This window comes from Pieris brassicae, chromosome Z (assembly GCF_905147105.1).
Source record: "Pieris brassicae chromosome Z, ilPieBrab1.1, whole genome shotgun sequence".
Classification (NCBI taxonomy): Eukaryota; Metazoa; Arthropoda; class Insecta; order Lepidoptera; family Pieridae; genus Pieris; species Pieris brassicae.
Window position 1 is genome coordinate 7,409,555 of NC_059680.1, and position 18,577 is coordinate 7,428,131.

The window sequence follows — 18,577 nt, forward strand, 5'->3', positions numbered from 1 at the left end:
CCAATTTATTTTCGTAATTCGGTTTTACCTGGCATCGTATGGGGGCCTCGGCATTGGACGAGGCGCGGTCGTGATAGCATTAACGCCATACATTTGGTAAGAGTCATCAATAATAACACCATCACTGAAATAGTAAAAAAAAACTCTCAAAATATGAATATCTAAAAAATCTCAATATTTGTTAAAAATTAAAAAAAAAAACTAATATTTATAATGTAAACACATTTTGAATGGAAATAAAAAGATTATTATAATAGTAAACCACCTTGACTCCTCATCGATAACAGGATTGATTCCAGGTCTTGAGCCCGCTGGACCCAAGAACTGCGCATAGTATGGATCTTCGTATGGTACTCTAGCAGAACTGCGTTCAGGGGATGACATGTAACCCTCGCTTGAGTGTGCTGGTAAATACAAAAAGGATTTCTTTTTTCGGAAATATTTCACTGATTCAGGAAGACTTTAAGTGAATCTTCCAAAAGGTTGAAGTTGAAGCAGTTGTTAAAGAAGAAACAGTTAAAATTATTATAGTGGCACTCAAGCTATTTTGCAATGGTCTCCGTTATTATAAATTCTAAAAAATTTGTGTCAAATAACACAGAAGAATTACTACACCAGAAAATATTTTAAATAAAAAAAAATTGCACCACTAAAACACACATTGGCCGATGTCATTCGGTAGTATGGTAGTTAAATATGGTATAAGCAAAAGTAATATTTAATAATTAAAAAAATTAACTCCATCGTATTAATATTATACAATATTTTCGGTTTAGCAACAAATTATTATAAAAGTTTTATACTACGCACTAAATAAGTATTCCTTCTACGAGTATAAGCGTATCTTCTAGTTGAAAAAGTTTACTGCCACACAAAATCCATAGCCATAATATTGTTTAATTTTTCCGTATGGTAGAAAAATAAGTGCCAATCGATGATAACACAATGGAGTGTGAAATACTTGGTAATTTTTATCCTTGCTACTGATAACTTTCTTAAACTAATATTATTGAAGAAATATTATATACGTATAGAAACACTCACACCGCAGATAAATGTAATAAGAAGGATTCTAAATTAAGCAACAAGCAAATATTTCTCTGAAGCGAAAGTAATGCGTTCACAGGGCGAAGTGGGTTTTACCAGGGATTGTGTAAAGTTGATCTGTACCCCGGGGGCAATCACTGGCGGAGAATGGAAAACACCTCTCAGAGCCAGTGCCTGGAACGTAGGAGCGAACTGGCTTGACCGGTGGACCTACACACACACTGCGGTGTACCCAATGCCAAACAACGATTCAGAGCTTATTATGATTTAACCAAAATATGAATGGATGAATCTAACCAAGCTTGGACGCAAGAACAATTTATCACCTGGTGGAGGAATGGTCTTCCCACGATCAGCAGGTACTGGCGGTGCTGCCGGTGAAAATGCACGAAGTACTGTGCCCCCTCTTGGTAAAGTGCTAGGCGCCGCGGGACCCATGTAGTAGGCTGGGGGCTTCGTCTAAAAATAAATTTTAGTTACTTACGTTTAAACATAACGGAAGCTACGAGGTATCCTATAGTATCGTCCGTGTACCGATTTTGATGATTGTTAAAATAATAATCCGTATTTTACCGGCGTAGTTGAAGCGCTATTTTCGTACATATTTGGTTGTTCACGTCATAAACATCCAAAGTTATCATTTTATATGTGATGTAGAGAAAATATGTTAAAATAACTGGAAATGTAAATAAAAATATGGTGATTCCATTGAATTAACTTCTGTATACAACAGTGTATTGTTATGTATTTGTGGTTTACAAATATACTATCAAAGCAATAACAATCTAACCGCCACGAAGAGAGAGTCAGTTAACGATTTGTTTTTATGGTGAGCACACTGTGATAAATTAGAAAACTGTTAAGTGAAGATGACCTTAATATGAAAGTGTTTTGTCATCAATTTCAAGAATTTAATTTCATCACATTAGATAAATAATCTTATGGTAAACGGTTGTGTATAACGTATAAGACATACTGTGAGTACTTAATAAAATATAATTTATTTAAGCAATATGACTATTAATTAGGGCATTACAAACTAAACTGGTTTCTTCGAGACAACTTTCACACTATTGTTCAAAAAGGGTATCCGATACCTAATGTGTTGCTTAAAATTGCAAACAATTTCGTCACATACTTTGTAAGGTCAATGTTCAGATCTGGTCTTGTGTTGTAATAAATCATCTAGAGTGATTTCAATTTCAAAGCAGCCCTTATATCAAAAAAAAACTTAAATGCTCTCCAATGGGAATACAATGAAAAGCTCTTAATGTCGAACGTGTTTACGTCAATCAACTGTGTTATACTCATAAAGTTTTGTTTACTCTACTACTCTAATATTAGAACCTTAAAGCATCTCGGATTTCGAGATCTTAAGATTATGGCTATATCTCCTCATAGTACATTACTTTACAATTTATTTGCTATCTTCTGAACAAAGTAAAATACTCCTTTCAAAGCAGACCCAATACCGGCCTTACAACATTCACCAGATTATTAAATCCTTTGATAACGCTACGTATATTCAATTTCTATTCTAAAACCAGTCTGTAACTTATATTCTGAACAATAATTTTGATATTGCCACTTGGAATTTGAAATAATAGTTCCTAAGTCTGTTCATTTTATTGTTTCAGAAAGGAAAATGAGATTTATGACTTATTTTACAGTATTATTAACTGCTATTAACTGTGGGGCAATAAATAGGCCAGTATATAAGATAATATTGACACAAAAAGGTTTTACACAGGTATTTATTACTTAAATACAATAGTCGATATAAGCCACTTTGTGTATATTTTCTTTCTATTTTTATTACAATATAACATTATTACTTCTGTTTAAAATTATGAAAACATTTAAGAGTAATCAAAGGTGAACCTTTGATTCACCTTCTATTACTTTAAGATAATGTATGTTTCACATTTCAGTTTCTTCAGTATGATATTGATACGCCACCACTGAGAGAATTCACATTCTGTACGTGGATTAAATTTCGCGATTTTACTCGTGACCAGACTCTATTTAATTATATTGGTGAGTATCATTCCTGTAGATGATATAGAGTACTACATACTACATACTACATAATCCAAGCTCACAAATACATCATATAACGGTTATTCCACACTTCAAAAGCAAACATTGCTATTTAAAATTATTTATTATTTAACGAAAACATATCATTCCATTGACAGCATAATTCATATTGAAGGACTTGATAGTACGATACTCTTGCAATATTACCTGCCACACCCACACATAATTAAATAGTTAACGCATTGTTGAATACGTTGTTAGGTGAACGCGATTTCCTTAGGCATGATGGGCGTTAATGCAATCACATTGCAAATACAAGTTTTATTGGATATTTATATTATGGTAAACAGGAGTTTGAATTGAACTTTAGTCGCGATGTTATCCCATTATCTATATTGCGTTCGAGTGTTGTAGTCTTAGGTGACTGTCCCAAGGTATTCGACGTAAAGGACAGTACGATGCAAAATACTTTGTTTTAATACTACCAAGAAAGCTGGATTAAAAATGGTAAGAGATACTGGCGGAATCGTAAGTTTTAACCCTGCGAGAATATCCCTTACGGTTTTACATGCAACATTAACTTCTCGAAAATAGTAAATATAGTTCACAATGTAATGTATACTTTACCTATACAGAATCCTGCAAATAGCCCGAAATAAATAGTCTTTTCTTATAAATCTAAAGCGATATTGACAACACTATGATCAATACACCGGTCACACTTCTCCCTAACCGGACACTGGAGCACTGGATTACTGAAGCGTTGTCCTGTTCATTGCATGGCACATTTAACTAATTAGAACAGTCTTTTAAATTAAATATAGACTACACCAAACATGTCACAGTGTAACAGGAACGTTTGTAGATACTTTAAGTTTTAAAAATATATTTATAATTTATATCTTCACTCGAATTTGACCACAAATGTTTTTTTTTTTTGATTTTGTTTTTTTGTGACTAAGACACATTCCCCAATCCATGAGCCTATGGAAGTGATGTGGCGAACTGCAATAGCATTACAGCTGTTTTTAATTTAAAATTATACATATATTTGCGAATTTTATTTAAATACATATCATTTGTCATATGAATGATACAATTAAGACTTGTTTGAAATTAGAATTACATAACATACGTTGACAAATGGATTTAGTGAATAAATTGTAAATCTTTGGCAATTATTGAAATTGTGTAATTATAATATATCCATTAAATATTATGTAGAAGTAAGGTAGAATTTATAAATAATTAATGAGCGCGTGATTGGCGACGGCACGATCTAGTAACCGCGATTCTCTTCATTAAAGCATTCGACCACGTCATGGCGTTAACCAAATTAATTGGTATAGGTAAATTTTTATGTTAGTTTCTCGTGTTAAGAGAATGACCATAATATATATTTGCTTTGTTTTGTTTTTTCGCACAATTTTATGATTTTAATCGATTCTAAAGCATCGCGTTTTAAAAACCTGCAATGATCTGTTAAGAATAACACAAAATATTTATGTATAAAAAAAACTTTAGCGTTATTTTGTTGTTTTTAAAACTCTCCCTTTCGCAACGCAATTGTATTGATTCACTACACCTACTCAAAATTATTCATTGCATCACGTATAATCACAATCAGAAGTTATTGCGCAACTTTTGTAATAAACAAAAAATAAATTCTTATTTACTTTTTTTTGTTACAGTTCACGGAAAAGATCACATACTAAGACTGTGGTTAGATTCTGGAGGTCGACATTTAAAAATTTCTCTCAATGGAAAAACATCATCTAGTTACCCTGTCAATTTAGCTCAAGATGTATGGCAACATATATGTCTATCGTATCAATCAGATTACGGGGCCTGGGCTCTCTATATTGACAGCCGTCTTGTTACCTGTGAAGTCGCACCGAGTGTAAGCTATAATTTCATTATTATAAGAATATGTGAAATTTAATACCTATATGTTTTCCAATTGATTGAAAGGAAGAAATCTGCGAAACCATATGACTTCGTTATACGCGAATTTGACAACATAGCTTCTGAGGATACGAGTGTTTCATCTTTAATTAAGTTTTAGGAAATGATATTTAATTTACGAAGCATTAATATTCAATGCTTTAAATTCTCTTACTCTCTTACAGTTACAAGGATTTGTTTTGCCAGCGGGTGGTAGCGTAATTATAGGATACGGAACTTCAAATGATGGTAATTTAGACGTCTTAACAAGCTGTTATTACTTTACTCGAAATAATACAGAAATTGTGGTAAATATATTGTAATATTACAGGTGCCCCAGGTGGATTTGAAGGAGAGATATTTGGAGCTAACATGATACTGTCGTCGACCATTGAAAGAAATCACACAATGAAAAGAAATCCTAAACTTCGACAAAAATATTTTCATAGAAACAAAGTGACGGGTTCAAACGACATTAAATATATCATTCTTGGCGATATGCAGTCGGCCACGTCTCATCAAGACTTTGAAACCACCTCGTCTATTCCAAGCGGTACTCAAAGTTATGTGTCCATAAGAACACCATATAGTGTAGTAGAACATGATGTTGGCATTGATTTGACATCCGGAAATAATGATGCGCTAATTCGAAATAAGGTTAATTGGGGTGACCCAGTTCTAAAAAAAGGAATAAACGATGACGATAAAATAAGTTTTAATAATATAATGGATGATGCAACCATGACTCGTCCTTTTAAAGAACAACAATTCAATTTCAAACAATTAAATAAAGGTCCTTCTGTGTCACTTTATGAACAACCTCCACCGGCTGGCTCGGTTATTGACTATTCCAAATTTTCAACTAATTCGGTAAAAGAACTTTTTGGTAGTCACAACATGAGCAAATTTACTCGTAAGACTGTAAAACTACAAAATAATGTTATATCATATAATAAGCCTCGCACATTAGTTTCACTGGATAATGATGTCTTAACTAACTCCAGATCTAATTCTCATTTCGCAAATAGTGTGTTAAATTTTTTAAAGAACAATAATATTAATTTAAAATTGGACCATAAGAGGGTACCTCCAACAATTCCTTTATTTAAAATTTCTGATTCATTTCCATATGCTTCAGATTTTAGAGCATCTAAAGCGTATACGCCTTATATTTTTCAAAGGAAAAATTTATTTGATAAGCCATACAAAATAATGAAACGCGATGTTCAAAATCATCGAATAAATGTTCAAGATATTCAAAACGATGACATTAGAAATCAAATTTTAAAGTCTCATTCCAATTTAAATCCAACCAAAGTCGAAGTAACTAATTGGGGTGAAATTAAAAGTAAGAAAGACTTACGCGTTTATAGAAATATAGGGAATTCTGTCCCCGAAACAATTATCTCTGACGTATTTATACCTAGACCATTTTCTGTCGTATCGAACAAGAGGAATAAAACTTTAACACCTTTTGATTTTCAAAAGAATAGTATTAACGCAATATTACCATTTATAAAATCTAGTGAATCTGAAAGCAATCCCGACATAAAAATTAACCAAAACGATGTCTACACTCGAAGTTTATCCACTCCAAATAAGTGGCACAATGTTAAATCTTATAATAACGACTACTCGCCAAGAAAAATTCAAACTGAATTATCTGAAAATAAAGATGATAAGATGGAGACGTACAATAAGAAATTGCCATCAATTAGATTAAAATATATTCCGGATAATCATAAAATAGTTAAAAACATAGATAGTGATATTTTAAAAGGCCGTGATTTAGCCTTAGAGGTGTCAAACGTTTCCGAGCCATTTACTGATTCAGTTTCAATATTAAAATATAATCACGGTTTTTTGCCTAGTAGAAATAAAAAGAGAAAAGAGTCACAATTTGATAAAAATATAAAAATTGGTAATGCCTTAAATGAACGTGCTATCATTGGTGACGATGACATAGATAAATACAAGAGTTTCATCGGTGGTAATGAAAAAATTCCAGATATAAATAGTTACAGATCTGACTTAGACAAAGTAAATGAAGAAGTACCTCCTTCGTTAGGTTCAAAAATATGCAAAAATCTTGAACTGTTTGATCGGTTGCTTTATATTCAGCCCGATGGAAGTATTGATGTTACACATATATTATCACCAGTGAAAGAAAAAAATCTTGGTATAGCATTTGTTATACAAAATTATAAAAAATGCGCGCTACAGGAATCGATGATGGAAGACCACTCTTTGTTATTTATTGATTGGAGTAACACACCTGTTAGATTGTTTGGTGGTGCAAAACCCAAAAAGACAACTGATTTATGTGGTTTTTTTTAACATTATGTACGACTTTATCAGAATAAGTTAAATATCATAAATATTTTTGAAATATAATTTTAAACCCTAGTTTCGGTTGAAAAACTTTTATTTTGAACAAAGCACCGACATGGTGTCGTAGTAATCATTGACTTATTATATTGTACATGAAATATTTCAACATCCAATGAAATGATATGTGAAAGGAAATAAGGCTAATTATTTAGATCACAAAAAGTACGTCTCAATTATGTCATAAAAACTGTGTAAGCATTACATAATACTTTCAAACTAATTTAAATTTATAGAATAATGTGATTTTTATCAGTAAATGTAACATAATACTTTTCATTTAAATATTGTTAAAGAGTAGTTTTATTTATTTAATTTGTCCCGTGAATTGAAATAGTTATTTTAAAATATTAACGGGGCCATCATTTTATTCTTACAAATGTAAGTTCTTGGACTTTAGATGAAGAAAACGAAATAAAAAATGAAATTCAAGTTTTCCTGAACGTTGAACATAAAGTGTTAGTAAAGTTATTGATTATTATTTAACATAAAGGAAATTAATTGTTTAATGTGTTAGTTTGTCAAACGTACACAATACTTATTGGTGTAATACTACTGTAATTGGACACGTCGTATGTCCAAATTCCAGTATAGCCAGTAGTCGAATTAAAAAAAGGGAAATGAAGAGAAGATATTTAAAAATGAATTATGATCATAAAATAATAAACGTCGTAAACTATTTCAACTTTCCGTTTTTTAAAGTATCACATCTAACACACAACCAAAAAAGCGTACAATTAAACAAACACGTAAGAGGATTGCCCTATACACGTTACCAATCATTAATATGATTACTAAAATTGTGCAATTTCAAAGAAACCACGTTTATCCTGTAACTTTTAAATAAAACGAATTGGTTATATTAATTGCAAACAACATGCAGACATAAGAACATATCTGGATTTATTTATGGAGTAATAAAGCTGAAGTTGCCTTTTTTAGATATCAAGGATACGTCTTTATTTTTAGTGAATGAATATAAAAGCGGCCATATTTTTTTACGTGTAATACATTTGTAAACCCTCTATATTTTTACAAAGAGTTTGATTTTGAATTACTTTCATGCTTGGTCAAGATGAAACTATAATCCTTCTGCGCGACAGTTAAATTTAGGGCAACATTTTTGTATGCACTTTAAACGTTTATATACAAAAACTAAAAAACATAAAAACGTAGTTACTATCCTTAACATCTCACATAAATTTACTAATTCATTTCAAATATCATTGAACATGTCGTTTTGGTAAAATTGTGCGCCAAAAAAAAGTTTCAAACATTTCTTGGCAATGAAATATTATGCCTGAGCATTTCCTTTATCTTTTTGATATAGTCATGTTACTGTTATTCCAAGAAACTCAATGATGGAGGTGCCATAAAACTCCCCAGATATTTTCGAGATAACTGGTAGACGATTAGAGACGAGATATTTCTGTTAGACCAAATTCTAAACTTTCCTGGCAATGTTATTATTACATACTTTAGATGTTATGTCGCCTAAAACCAATTTACTTATAAAATAAAGCAAAATAATCTAGATTAAGATAAATCTTATAATAAACAATAATATATTAAATTCTGATTTAATATTCAAATCTGTGATTCTTAACCCTCCGATGAAGAGACGGATCCTCAAGCTAATTGTCAGTCTTACATTCAATTACTTTATGATTTAACAATTAACAGTAAAAGGTATCGGCTGATTGAATGATTGCATAAAAAAACAACTTTTTTTATCATAATTTTCGAATGTGAATCATGGTCATCAAGAATATTTTACGAATGTGGAATGTTTGGCAAATAGTTTTGTGTTTTTATATAAGATTGAACTAATGTGACGAGCAATTTTGTATCTTGTATCTATTATCTCAACTATATTGCGTATAAGATGAAAAGTAATCAATGAGTAGAATTAACTAATAAAAGATCTGATACTTTCTATATTTGAGTAATCTTTTTTCACTAGCCCACAACATCGATTTGATTTTTATATACTCACAATTGACATGAAATAAACAAAACACGTCAAAGTAAACGAATGTCAATTACGGCCTCAATGTTTAAATTAAAGAATCACCGGTAATTTTATAACCGACAAACGTTCCTTAACCATCCAATCAAATTAGTATTGAGAGGCGACCGCCCGGGCATTAGTTGCCAAGAGCAACATCTCTCCTTGTCATAGCCCAAGATAGAAGAGAGACAATTTGTAAGTCCCAAGTTATATTATTAGGAGAATCATTATATGATAGTGATCTACAACAAACATGAAACGGTAGCTTGCCAGTACTAACAGGATGCAAAGCTTATCAAGACAAACGATATGTGAACATAATGTCCATATTGTTCTGGAGCATGTATCGTAACGTGATTACCAAATGGCATATACATGTCATAAGATTCGTAACGATTTTGAGTGGGGTGGTCTTGTGATCACACAGCAAAAGCTGGTTAGTGTTTCTTTGCTAAGTGAATGTGCGCCCGCGCCACAAAAACAAGAGGAACGAAGGAATCGTAAGTAAATTTTTGTGATATTAACTTCACTCATTATTGACAAGCGATGCGAAATTATTGCGATACAGCGAATTTGACTTAATATTAAATTCCTTCGAATATTTTTTTTCACACTGTGGATCTTTTAACTCCTCGAATAGATGTTGCAATATGCGTAATAAATTCAAGCCCAGATAATAAAGTTATATTTATTTACATGATGTTAGTACCTAAAAGTAGTTAGTTTCTAAATGAATAACAGAAAGCTGTGACGTAACAGATATGGTTTATACAATTTAATTAAAATATAATGGATAGAAATCTCGACTAACGATTTTAATAAAAACTTATTGAATTTCGCTCCATTCATATCTGTAAAATATCTCAAGTGAAATTGGTTTTCAGAAAATTGTAGTAATCAATTTCCTCTGCTCTGAGAAGCCATTGAACAAGCTTTGACCGAGATGATTATATTGTACAATTCATTTGCGTTGCTGTATTTCACAATGTTATGTATTTCAAAGCAAGTATTATAATTAATAATTTATTGTAGATATATATATATATATATTAAAATATTTATACTATTCTTTGTTTCGCTTCAAACTATACAAAGAATTAGACTGTAATAGTCTTGACATGTGGGAATTCAATGACTTTTAATTTTATACAATTCCAACTTTATAAGGCGGCAAACGGTATTTCGGTATCGTATAAAATTAAATTAAAAAGCGATACATTGTAAGTAATCAGTTATGACAAGATTAAATCAGGTCATCGAATTGCTTAGAAATCTACTTTACATATTGGAATAATATTCCCTGCTTAAAATAACATTTATAAGATTGTTATTTATCACTAAGGACACTTCGCAATATCTGAGAGAGGTAGACTTTTATTCGTGTCAAAAATTGTTGTTCACCGTATCAGTGTCTTGATATTACACCTGACTACACTTACCTTAAGCTCTAAATCATCTAAACTAAGTAACTATTTAAATTATCGCAACAACATTCTTATGAGTGTGATATTGAATAAATCAATAGAACAGCTGTGAGAATATTCAAGTCCGTTTAATAAAGCAAAAGTTTATTGTATAATGTGATAATTAATTATCTGTTAATTACTAACAATAACAGAAAAAATCGTACTTTTAATTGGACTTCAAACGAGTTCTTAATATTAAATTAAAGTCTATAATGTTCCGCAGTGTTGTTATTAAAAACCCCACGGAAACCTTCATTCGGGAAAAGCACAATTCTCTTTTATGTAAATCAATTCGGTCATTTTGTTAATAGGAAACTTTCACATCAAATATCAAAATGTTATCTCGTACGCTTGTCTGATCTATTCTGATGCTATTATAGTTACGAAATGGTGTAAAAGAGTAAAAAAATGTTTAGTAATCGGGATGTTGAGTCGTAATAGAGTGAAATTAAACTGCTGTTGTACTTTACGTAACATTCCGGATATATTGGATGCTGCGTGCGAACACCTAATATACCTCTCCGTCGCGTATACATTACTATTGACGGCTGTCTACGTTAATTTTGTACTCGGTATTCTTAGTTAATTTAAATCATATCTACTAGTATATCAGTCTTAGTGCCTACAAAAAACATCATCAAAGTCGGTTCTAAACAGCATACACAAAGTGGTCTTTGCTTTATCATTAATCGAAAGAACACGTTCCACTGACTTATTTTAACGATATTTTCGATTCGCGTTTAACACTTTCTCCGTGAAGTGTTATGATGTTAACGCTGTGATATATTACAGAAGCGCATGCCAAACTTGTGTCATCAAAAAGCACCGCTCCGTGATTATTAAATATTTACCTTACGAATTACAGAATTAAGTCCAAGCTTTATACGGCTTTTACTAACAAGTGTGACTTCTGAGTCAAGTGTAAGTAAATTTACAATGCGTAATTAAATATTGACAATTATTGGTGAAGAGGACGCAAAGATGTGCAAAATAAATTAAAACCGCACGGACGATGCTGATTGAAGTAAAAAAAATATCAAGTTAATTTATTTAGTTTTATTAAGTAACCCTATAACCAATTATTCAAATTTTGTAAATATAGATATAGGCCTTCAACATAAACGGATTATTGATTCACATTCCACGCAGATATTATTGCGATCAAAAGCGAATAAATTAATTGCAGTATTCTAACCTACTACTCAAAATTTACGAAATTAGATGAAAACCTAATTATTATCTTATTCACATTAACTTAAGTGCTTGTCGGTGGTGGAGTACATGAAAGAGTTGCCTGTATGACTCAACAGTCCTTTATATAATTTATCATATACGTAAATAATTTTATTAAAAACGATACAGATTATGTAGAAAGCGTAACATTATTATAGACGACAATACCTGTTGGATAAACCGGAATTCCGCGAAAGAAATCACTGATTCTATGTATCGTGATAAATTATTTCTTACGTAAACTCTGTTACGTGCAAAAAACTTATTCTTTTGTTTCTATTAAATTTACATTTTTAATCTATTAATTAATAATTAAAGATATAATATTAAGAACTCTCTTTCACAATTTGGTGTAATTTTTTTACAACAAATAAGTAGAGCACAAGAAACTGGCTTTTTTTAGGCTACCTACTAACACCTATGTGATGCAACTGTAGTCATGAAAAGTCAATTATAAGGTATTATGTTATACTCAATTACTCTTATGTCCTTGAGGTTTTACGATTACGTTACCGCATATAAGATGCTGATCACATTTAAATAGGCAGCAAAAATGACACGCAAAAGGTATCGTAGTTAAAAGATTTCTGAGTTTCGTCATAGTAATATGGCTTGGAATATATTACTTAACGAGGCCAACTGTAGCATTTAGCTGAATTTTGAGTTTATTATTTATACAGTGAGAATAAATATTGTTAATAATCCGCAAAATTTAATCTTAAATTTGTAGTCCCTAATTACCTAATGAGACATCGAACATAGATTTTAAAGTCAAATTAACAATTAAAACGACCAAACAAAACTTTTCCAAGAAATCTAACCCAGTACCTACAGAGACAATAGATAAGTGCACGTAAAATCAGCATATTAGATATTTTAATTCATTTAATAAATAATAATAATATTAAATTGTCCTAGATGCGGATTTTAATATCACTTGCAATATTGGTGGGAGTGGCATGGTGTTTCGAGGAGGATAATTGGCAACCCATTGCACCAGAACCACGCGTTTACGCAAGCCTGACGCCAAATGACAGATCTATCGAGCGAAGGTAAAGAAAATAAAAAAGATATATATAGAGAATATTATAATATAATATTAATTAAATATAGTTTGAATTGAAAGATAATTGTAGCACCAGCACCTAAACTAATACCTAGTAGTGCATTAATTTGTTCAACAATGGCTGGAACTAATAGTACGACGGATTATCGATTTACTGGAAGACAAATAATAGGATCTTAGATCAAAGGAGTTATTATATTACGTCGTACGCTATAGGCCTTTATTAACCTAACCTGTTTCCTGTCTGTAGGTTTCTCAGCAACTAATACAAAGCGTCATGAAACTACCTATGTACACGTCTCCTCCTATCATAGAATTCTGAACAAATGAGTTTGCTCAGAACTTTTCTTTCAAAAACATAATTAAAATGCATAAGCTATTTTCGATTTAATTCAGTATATTTTCTTTCTAGCCCCCAGTTGAAAATTTTGAACAGAAGACCGGTTTTCAGCAACGTCCAATCGTTCGAAACAAACAAAGTGTCGAGCCCTTACAACGTAGCTCCTACAAACGATGCTGATACCTGCAGCGTCTACAAGGTGTCCATGAATCAGGAACTATTCTATCAGTACCTCGAATACGATTCAATGATTCCAGATCTTAAGGAGTTCACACTGTGCATGTGGGCCAAGTTCCACAACCATTCGTCTGACCATCCTTTATTTTCGTATGCAGGTAATATACTAGCACTTCAATCATCAAAATAAATACTGCCTTACGTAAGACGCAAGTCCTACATAGTAATAGTATTGAAGTACTAAGTACCTATACTTTCACTTTTTGTAGGCATAATAGGAACTGGTGTAAAGCTTCGAATGAAACACGTTTCAATTATGTATCATATCGTCTGTGTTTACATATTTTAGGCAGCAAAACACTTCATACCATGATTTCAATTTTCTAAGCTATTGCTTACTTAACAGATATAGCTATTAGAACAAAGCTAAGTCTTTTACGGAAGTCTACGAGCTACCAGATAATTTAAATGTTTCTGTTTCTCTAAATAATTAAGAACGAATACTACATTTCGTATATAATTAAGGTTTAAAGTTCTGTTACCAAAACAACGGTAAGTGAACAATAGTGCTCCAGAGTGATAAATAATTTATTTTTCTTTAAACATTCCTAGATGTGCTTTGTATATTTTGCAGTGGTAATGACATAGATCGCAAAGTGCTATAATAAAGTTTTTACGATTTTCAAGTAAGAATTATTTACTTAAACTTGTACAGTGTACTTGTAAGTGCGTGCTCCTATTTCACCATGCATGATTTCATGTGGAACATGGTGTGATGGTTGCAGCTCCTTACTAACGTATCGTAATACAAAAAAAAACTTGGCGATTAAAAGGAGTGGCGGACAGTTTATTGCCAGTTGTTCTCTGTTCTACGCCCTTGATTTGAGAATTGGCAGTAAATGTAAAAGCATTTAATGTAGATTTCTTTTTTATTGACGTTCATAATTGTACATTGTGTTACCTACATGAATAAATGATTTTTGACTTTGATATATTTTTTTATAATTTAAATTTTAACAGTCGAAGGCAATCCTAAAGAGATTTCTGCTTGGATCTCAAACACTGGAGAGGCAAGCTACTTCAGCATGGCTGTACATGGCCAAACATTTTTCCGACTCAACTACCCCATAAAGTTAAACACGTAAGTAAATAAAGAAAACAATAGTTGGATACAATTATTAGAATAATTAAACAATTGGCAGTGCTTTAACTTTCTCTCCCTCTCATTAAGACAACAACGTTAAAAAATGCAAAAATTTATTAAAATACTCAGATAAACGTATAAACAAAATTGGTTTATGTGAGTTATCTCTGCCTTTTGTATAAAGGCCGTACACGTAAACACTTTACATCACCTCTTGTAAATTTTAGTAAATTCGACTTAATTTAAAAGAGTTATTGATTTAATATTTTTAACATTCCAGGTGGTATCATAGCTGTCAGTCATGGAACGGCAGAACTGGAGAGTGGCAAATATGGATTAACACCGAGAGAGTCGGTAGAGGATTCCATAATAGGGTATGATTATATATTTTTATGTCCCAATTTGTTAAAATAAATATAATGCTAAAGATAAGTTTATATCCGTGGAAAAGATAAACCGCTAGTTTTACTCACTAATTATGACTATGACAGGACCAAACAAGAGAAGTTATAGATCTAATAAAAAAAAATATTATACAACATCATAATTTTATAAGTACCATAATTTTGCTTAGCAGCGTAATACTTCTATGATACAAGTTTCTACTAGAAATAATATGAATATGTTGCATTTAAGACAATACAAAAGTACCGGTACATATTGAAACACTTTTTACTAATGATTTCAGAATAGTCCAAATCATACAATATAAAAATAATAATTATCAGACGCTGCAGTTGTCATTCAGTTTAAAAATATATCGTCTTTAATATGAAACTAGTTCACAATTATTCGGGGCATTTTATTCAACTGGTGCGAGATACTAACTTTTGTATTCTCTTATTTAGGCCAAACCTGTATTTTAGCTATCCGTATATTCAGCTTTTAACTTAAACACCGATTATTCTTTTTCGTGAAAAAATTTGAGTGTAATTTGGAGAGAAAATCGGCATAATTATGATGTTAAAATTCCCCAAATAGCTTACGTACGTATCAGAATATATTTCGCCAATTATGTTCTGTTACCTTTTTGTAATTAGTCTTTATAAGGAAGCGAATTATTTCATTTGCTATTTATTGGGCTGTCTTTGTTCTTTAATTCGAAGCTTATTTACAATTGATACAAATAAATTTCAAATCGCGTTACTATTTTTGTCTTTTTTAATTGCATTAAAAACTATCTTGAATTATGTACGTATTTTGGTACGCTAAGCCATGACGTGTGTGAACCTTTAAAAACTTGTATGTTTTTAGCTTGTGGGACACATTATTAAGGGTGGAGGCAAAGTTATAAGTGGACAAGAACAATCACTACTCTATAAAAGTGATGGTTTGGAATCGGTAAAGAGTGAGTGCTAGATTTTAATACAGTAGATTTTTGTTGATATATTAGATAGACACCATACAATATTTTTTTATTTTTAAGGTCAATCTGGTTTAGTCGGAGAAATAACAATGCTACAGCTATATCACGTTGCATTGACAGCTGGTAAAGCACACAGAGACCACAAACATCATCACGCTCATCGCTTTACCCACGATGGCTCCATCATAGAAACAGCTTCAGAGTTTGCCACTGAACCTCCACCACCAGAACCTACTCCGTTAGGCAATGGCCATTTCTTAATTGGTGGACAGTTGCAGAAACCTTCCCACATCAATGTCGCAATGCCACCTCAATCCAATATGTTAACAGCACAGATTCCAAACGACCTTCAAATTCAACAAGATTTAGTTAACAAATATCAGTTAGTAAATGGTATAACCCAAATTCCTTTGAACCATATCGGAAACAGACCGCAGAATTTACCCCTAAGTGGGCTACATCTTAATATACAACGATATCCTAACAGACCGTTTGGTCAAGGGAAAGGAACGAGTGTTTCATTATCAGGTTCACTATTGAATCCCGCTAATGTCCAATATATTGACGATACAGTTTCCCGTAACTTATTCAAAAGGAATTCAAATAAACGTGATAAAAGAGATAATCCTGAAAAGGAACTAGCAGAGGAAATCAATTCAGGTGATATTTTTAAACATATTTGTATTTCATATGAAAAATTACTAGTTCATATTAAACTTATTTATGTTCTTTCAGGTAAAAAGGATAAACGCGGACTCGTAGCACTATCCGATGGATCGATAATAGATGAAGCTTTGCTGAGTCCTGATCTCATCGATGATAATAAAGCTGATGAAGTTTTATTCCAACAGTCGCTGTTAAGCGGTTTAGCAGGTGTTGTTGGAAATTTGCCAGTGCAAAATCTTCAAAAGATGACCGTAAGTATACCTCGAAAAAAATGTTGAAGAAAAGAAACTCCAATCTATATATCAATTAATAAAACCTAATTAACTTCCACCAATGTTGAAAAGCAATTACATGTTAAAAGTTCACCGGACTTAAGAACAATAAATGTCCCAATTAATATTGAATTATAGGTGGATGAGAGAGAGCCAGCTGAAGCAGAAGTCAAAGCAGTCATGAAAGTTTGTAGTGGGTGCACACCGGAACCGTTCAAAAAGGTTCTCGTGCTTTCGTGGAGGTCGACACCCAAGAAATTATACAGCGGAGCGCATTATTACAAAGGACTACCTATATGTAAAGCGTTCTAAATTTTTACAAGGTTATAAATAATTATATCGTAAAGTTTGAACAACACACTCCAGTTAAAATATTTTATTAATATTCTGGGATGTAGATATTCTTGAGGTTACAATTCAATACCGGCTTGCCATTTATAACCATAATTTATTTTAGGTTTAGAAGATTTATGTTAAATTAATAAGCTTGTTATTTTTCTTAAGAAGTTATTAACATTGTTTCTAAAATTTCCTAGTAATATAAATAAAAAATAAATACATTTAAAAAAATGTTATGTTTCAATTTCCTACGATCGTGACATAAACAAAATATAGTTACACTTAAACCTCGTCACCGTCGTCGTCGTCTCGAATCTCAACCTAAGTACTCATAATACCTATATATATATTACTTAATGATAGATGCTTAATATTTTTTGGTAATAAATAAACCATGTGAGATTCACGAAATAAGTGATGATATGTGTATCAACATAATTTACATCTTTCTCTTTGTTGTTTCCATTATTTTAAGATAGAACTCAATCATTTAGGTACAGGTTCACATAATAGATCGGATACAATTTTAGCCAGCACACTGATAACTAATAATTAATAATTGTGAAGTAAAAGCTAAAATGAAAAACAGTATAAAACTATACTATATATATATATCTTGGTATGATATCAGTTGGCATATATATATGCCCACTGATATCAAGACCACTGCTAAACGATTGATAGGAAGAAAGTGTTCTGGAATCGAAAAGAGACAGCCATATTTTTAGAAACGAATACATGACTTTTATAATTTGGCCCTGTACTACAAAAGTTTTAAATTAAATTAATCAGTTTTAACTTGGCGATTACAAAGAGTGGCGGAAAGTTTCTTGCCAGTTTTTCTTACCCGCTCTACGCCCTTCACTTGCGAACTGGTAGTAAATTGTATATTTACAATTAATTTAACTTATTTTTGGCGTTCATAAGTGAACTTGTTTACCTATATGAATAAAGATATTTTGAGTTTGAGTTTGAAAGAACATCACTTTATACGTGTTAACTTACACGATTATAAGTATAATTAATTAAATTTAATTCAATTAACTGAAATCTATTTTATAACGTAATTTCCCTCGAT

General features: G+C 31.6%; 3 protein-coding genes across 4 annotated transcripts in view; 2 read left to right on the plus strand and 1 right to left on the minus strand.

Moving 5' to 3' along the window:
* The window catches only part of LOC123718391 (coiled-coil domain-containing protein AGAP005037), a 41,965-nt gene that overhangs the window by 13,004 nt on the left and 10,384 nt on the right, over positions 1 to 18,577 (minus strand). For both annotated transcript variants that reach the window (XM_045674808.1, XM_045674807.1), the window contains exons 9-12: positions 1,374 to 1,506; positions 1,144 to 1,257; positions 266 to 404; positions 29 to 124 (exon numbers count right to left, since the gene is read on the minus strand). In XM_045674808.1, the coding sequence (XP_045530764.1) occupies positions 29 to 124; positions 266 to 404; positions 1,144 to 1,257; positions 1,374 to 1,506 (482 nt within the window). The remainder of the gene's footprint in view (positions 1 to 28; positions 125 to 265; positions 405 to 1,143; positions 1,258 to 1,373; positions 1,507 to 18,577) is intronic.
* On the plus strand, positions 2,702 to 7,624 carry LOC123718393. The gene is made up of 5 exons (XM_045674809.1): positions 2,702 to 2,797; positions 2,979 to 3,084; positions 4,779 to 4,987; positions 5,217 to 5,280; positions 5,363 to 7,624. The coding sequence occupies exons 1-5, from the start codon at positions 2,702 to 2,704 to the stop codon at positions 7,366 to 7,368; spliced, it is 2,481 nt and encodes an 826-aa protein (XP_045530765.1). The 3' UTR covers positions 7,369 to 7,624.
* LOC123718394 lies at positions 9,823 to 17,715 on the plus strand. Its single transcript, XM_045674810.1, has 9 exons — positions 9,823 to 9,930; positions 13,048 to 13,181; positions 13,608 to 13,870; positions 14,733 to 14,853; positions 15,137 to 15,230; positions 16,111 to 16,204; positions 16,283 to 16,882; positions 16,958 to 17,139; positions 17,299 to 17,715. The coding sequence occupies exons 2-9, from the start codon at positions 13,048 to 13,050 to the stop codon at positions 17,470 to 17,472; spliced, it is 1,662 nt and encodes a 553-aa protein (XP_045530766.1). The 5' UTR covers positions 9,823 to 9,930; the 3' UTR covers positions 17,473 to 17,715.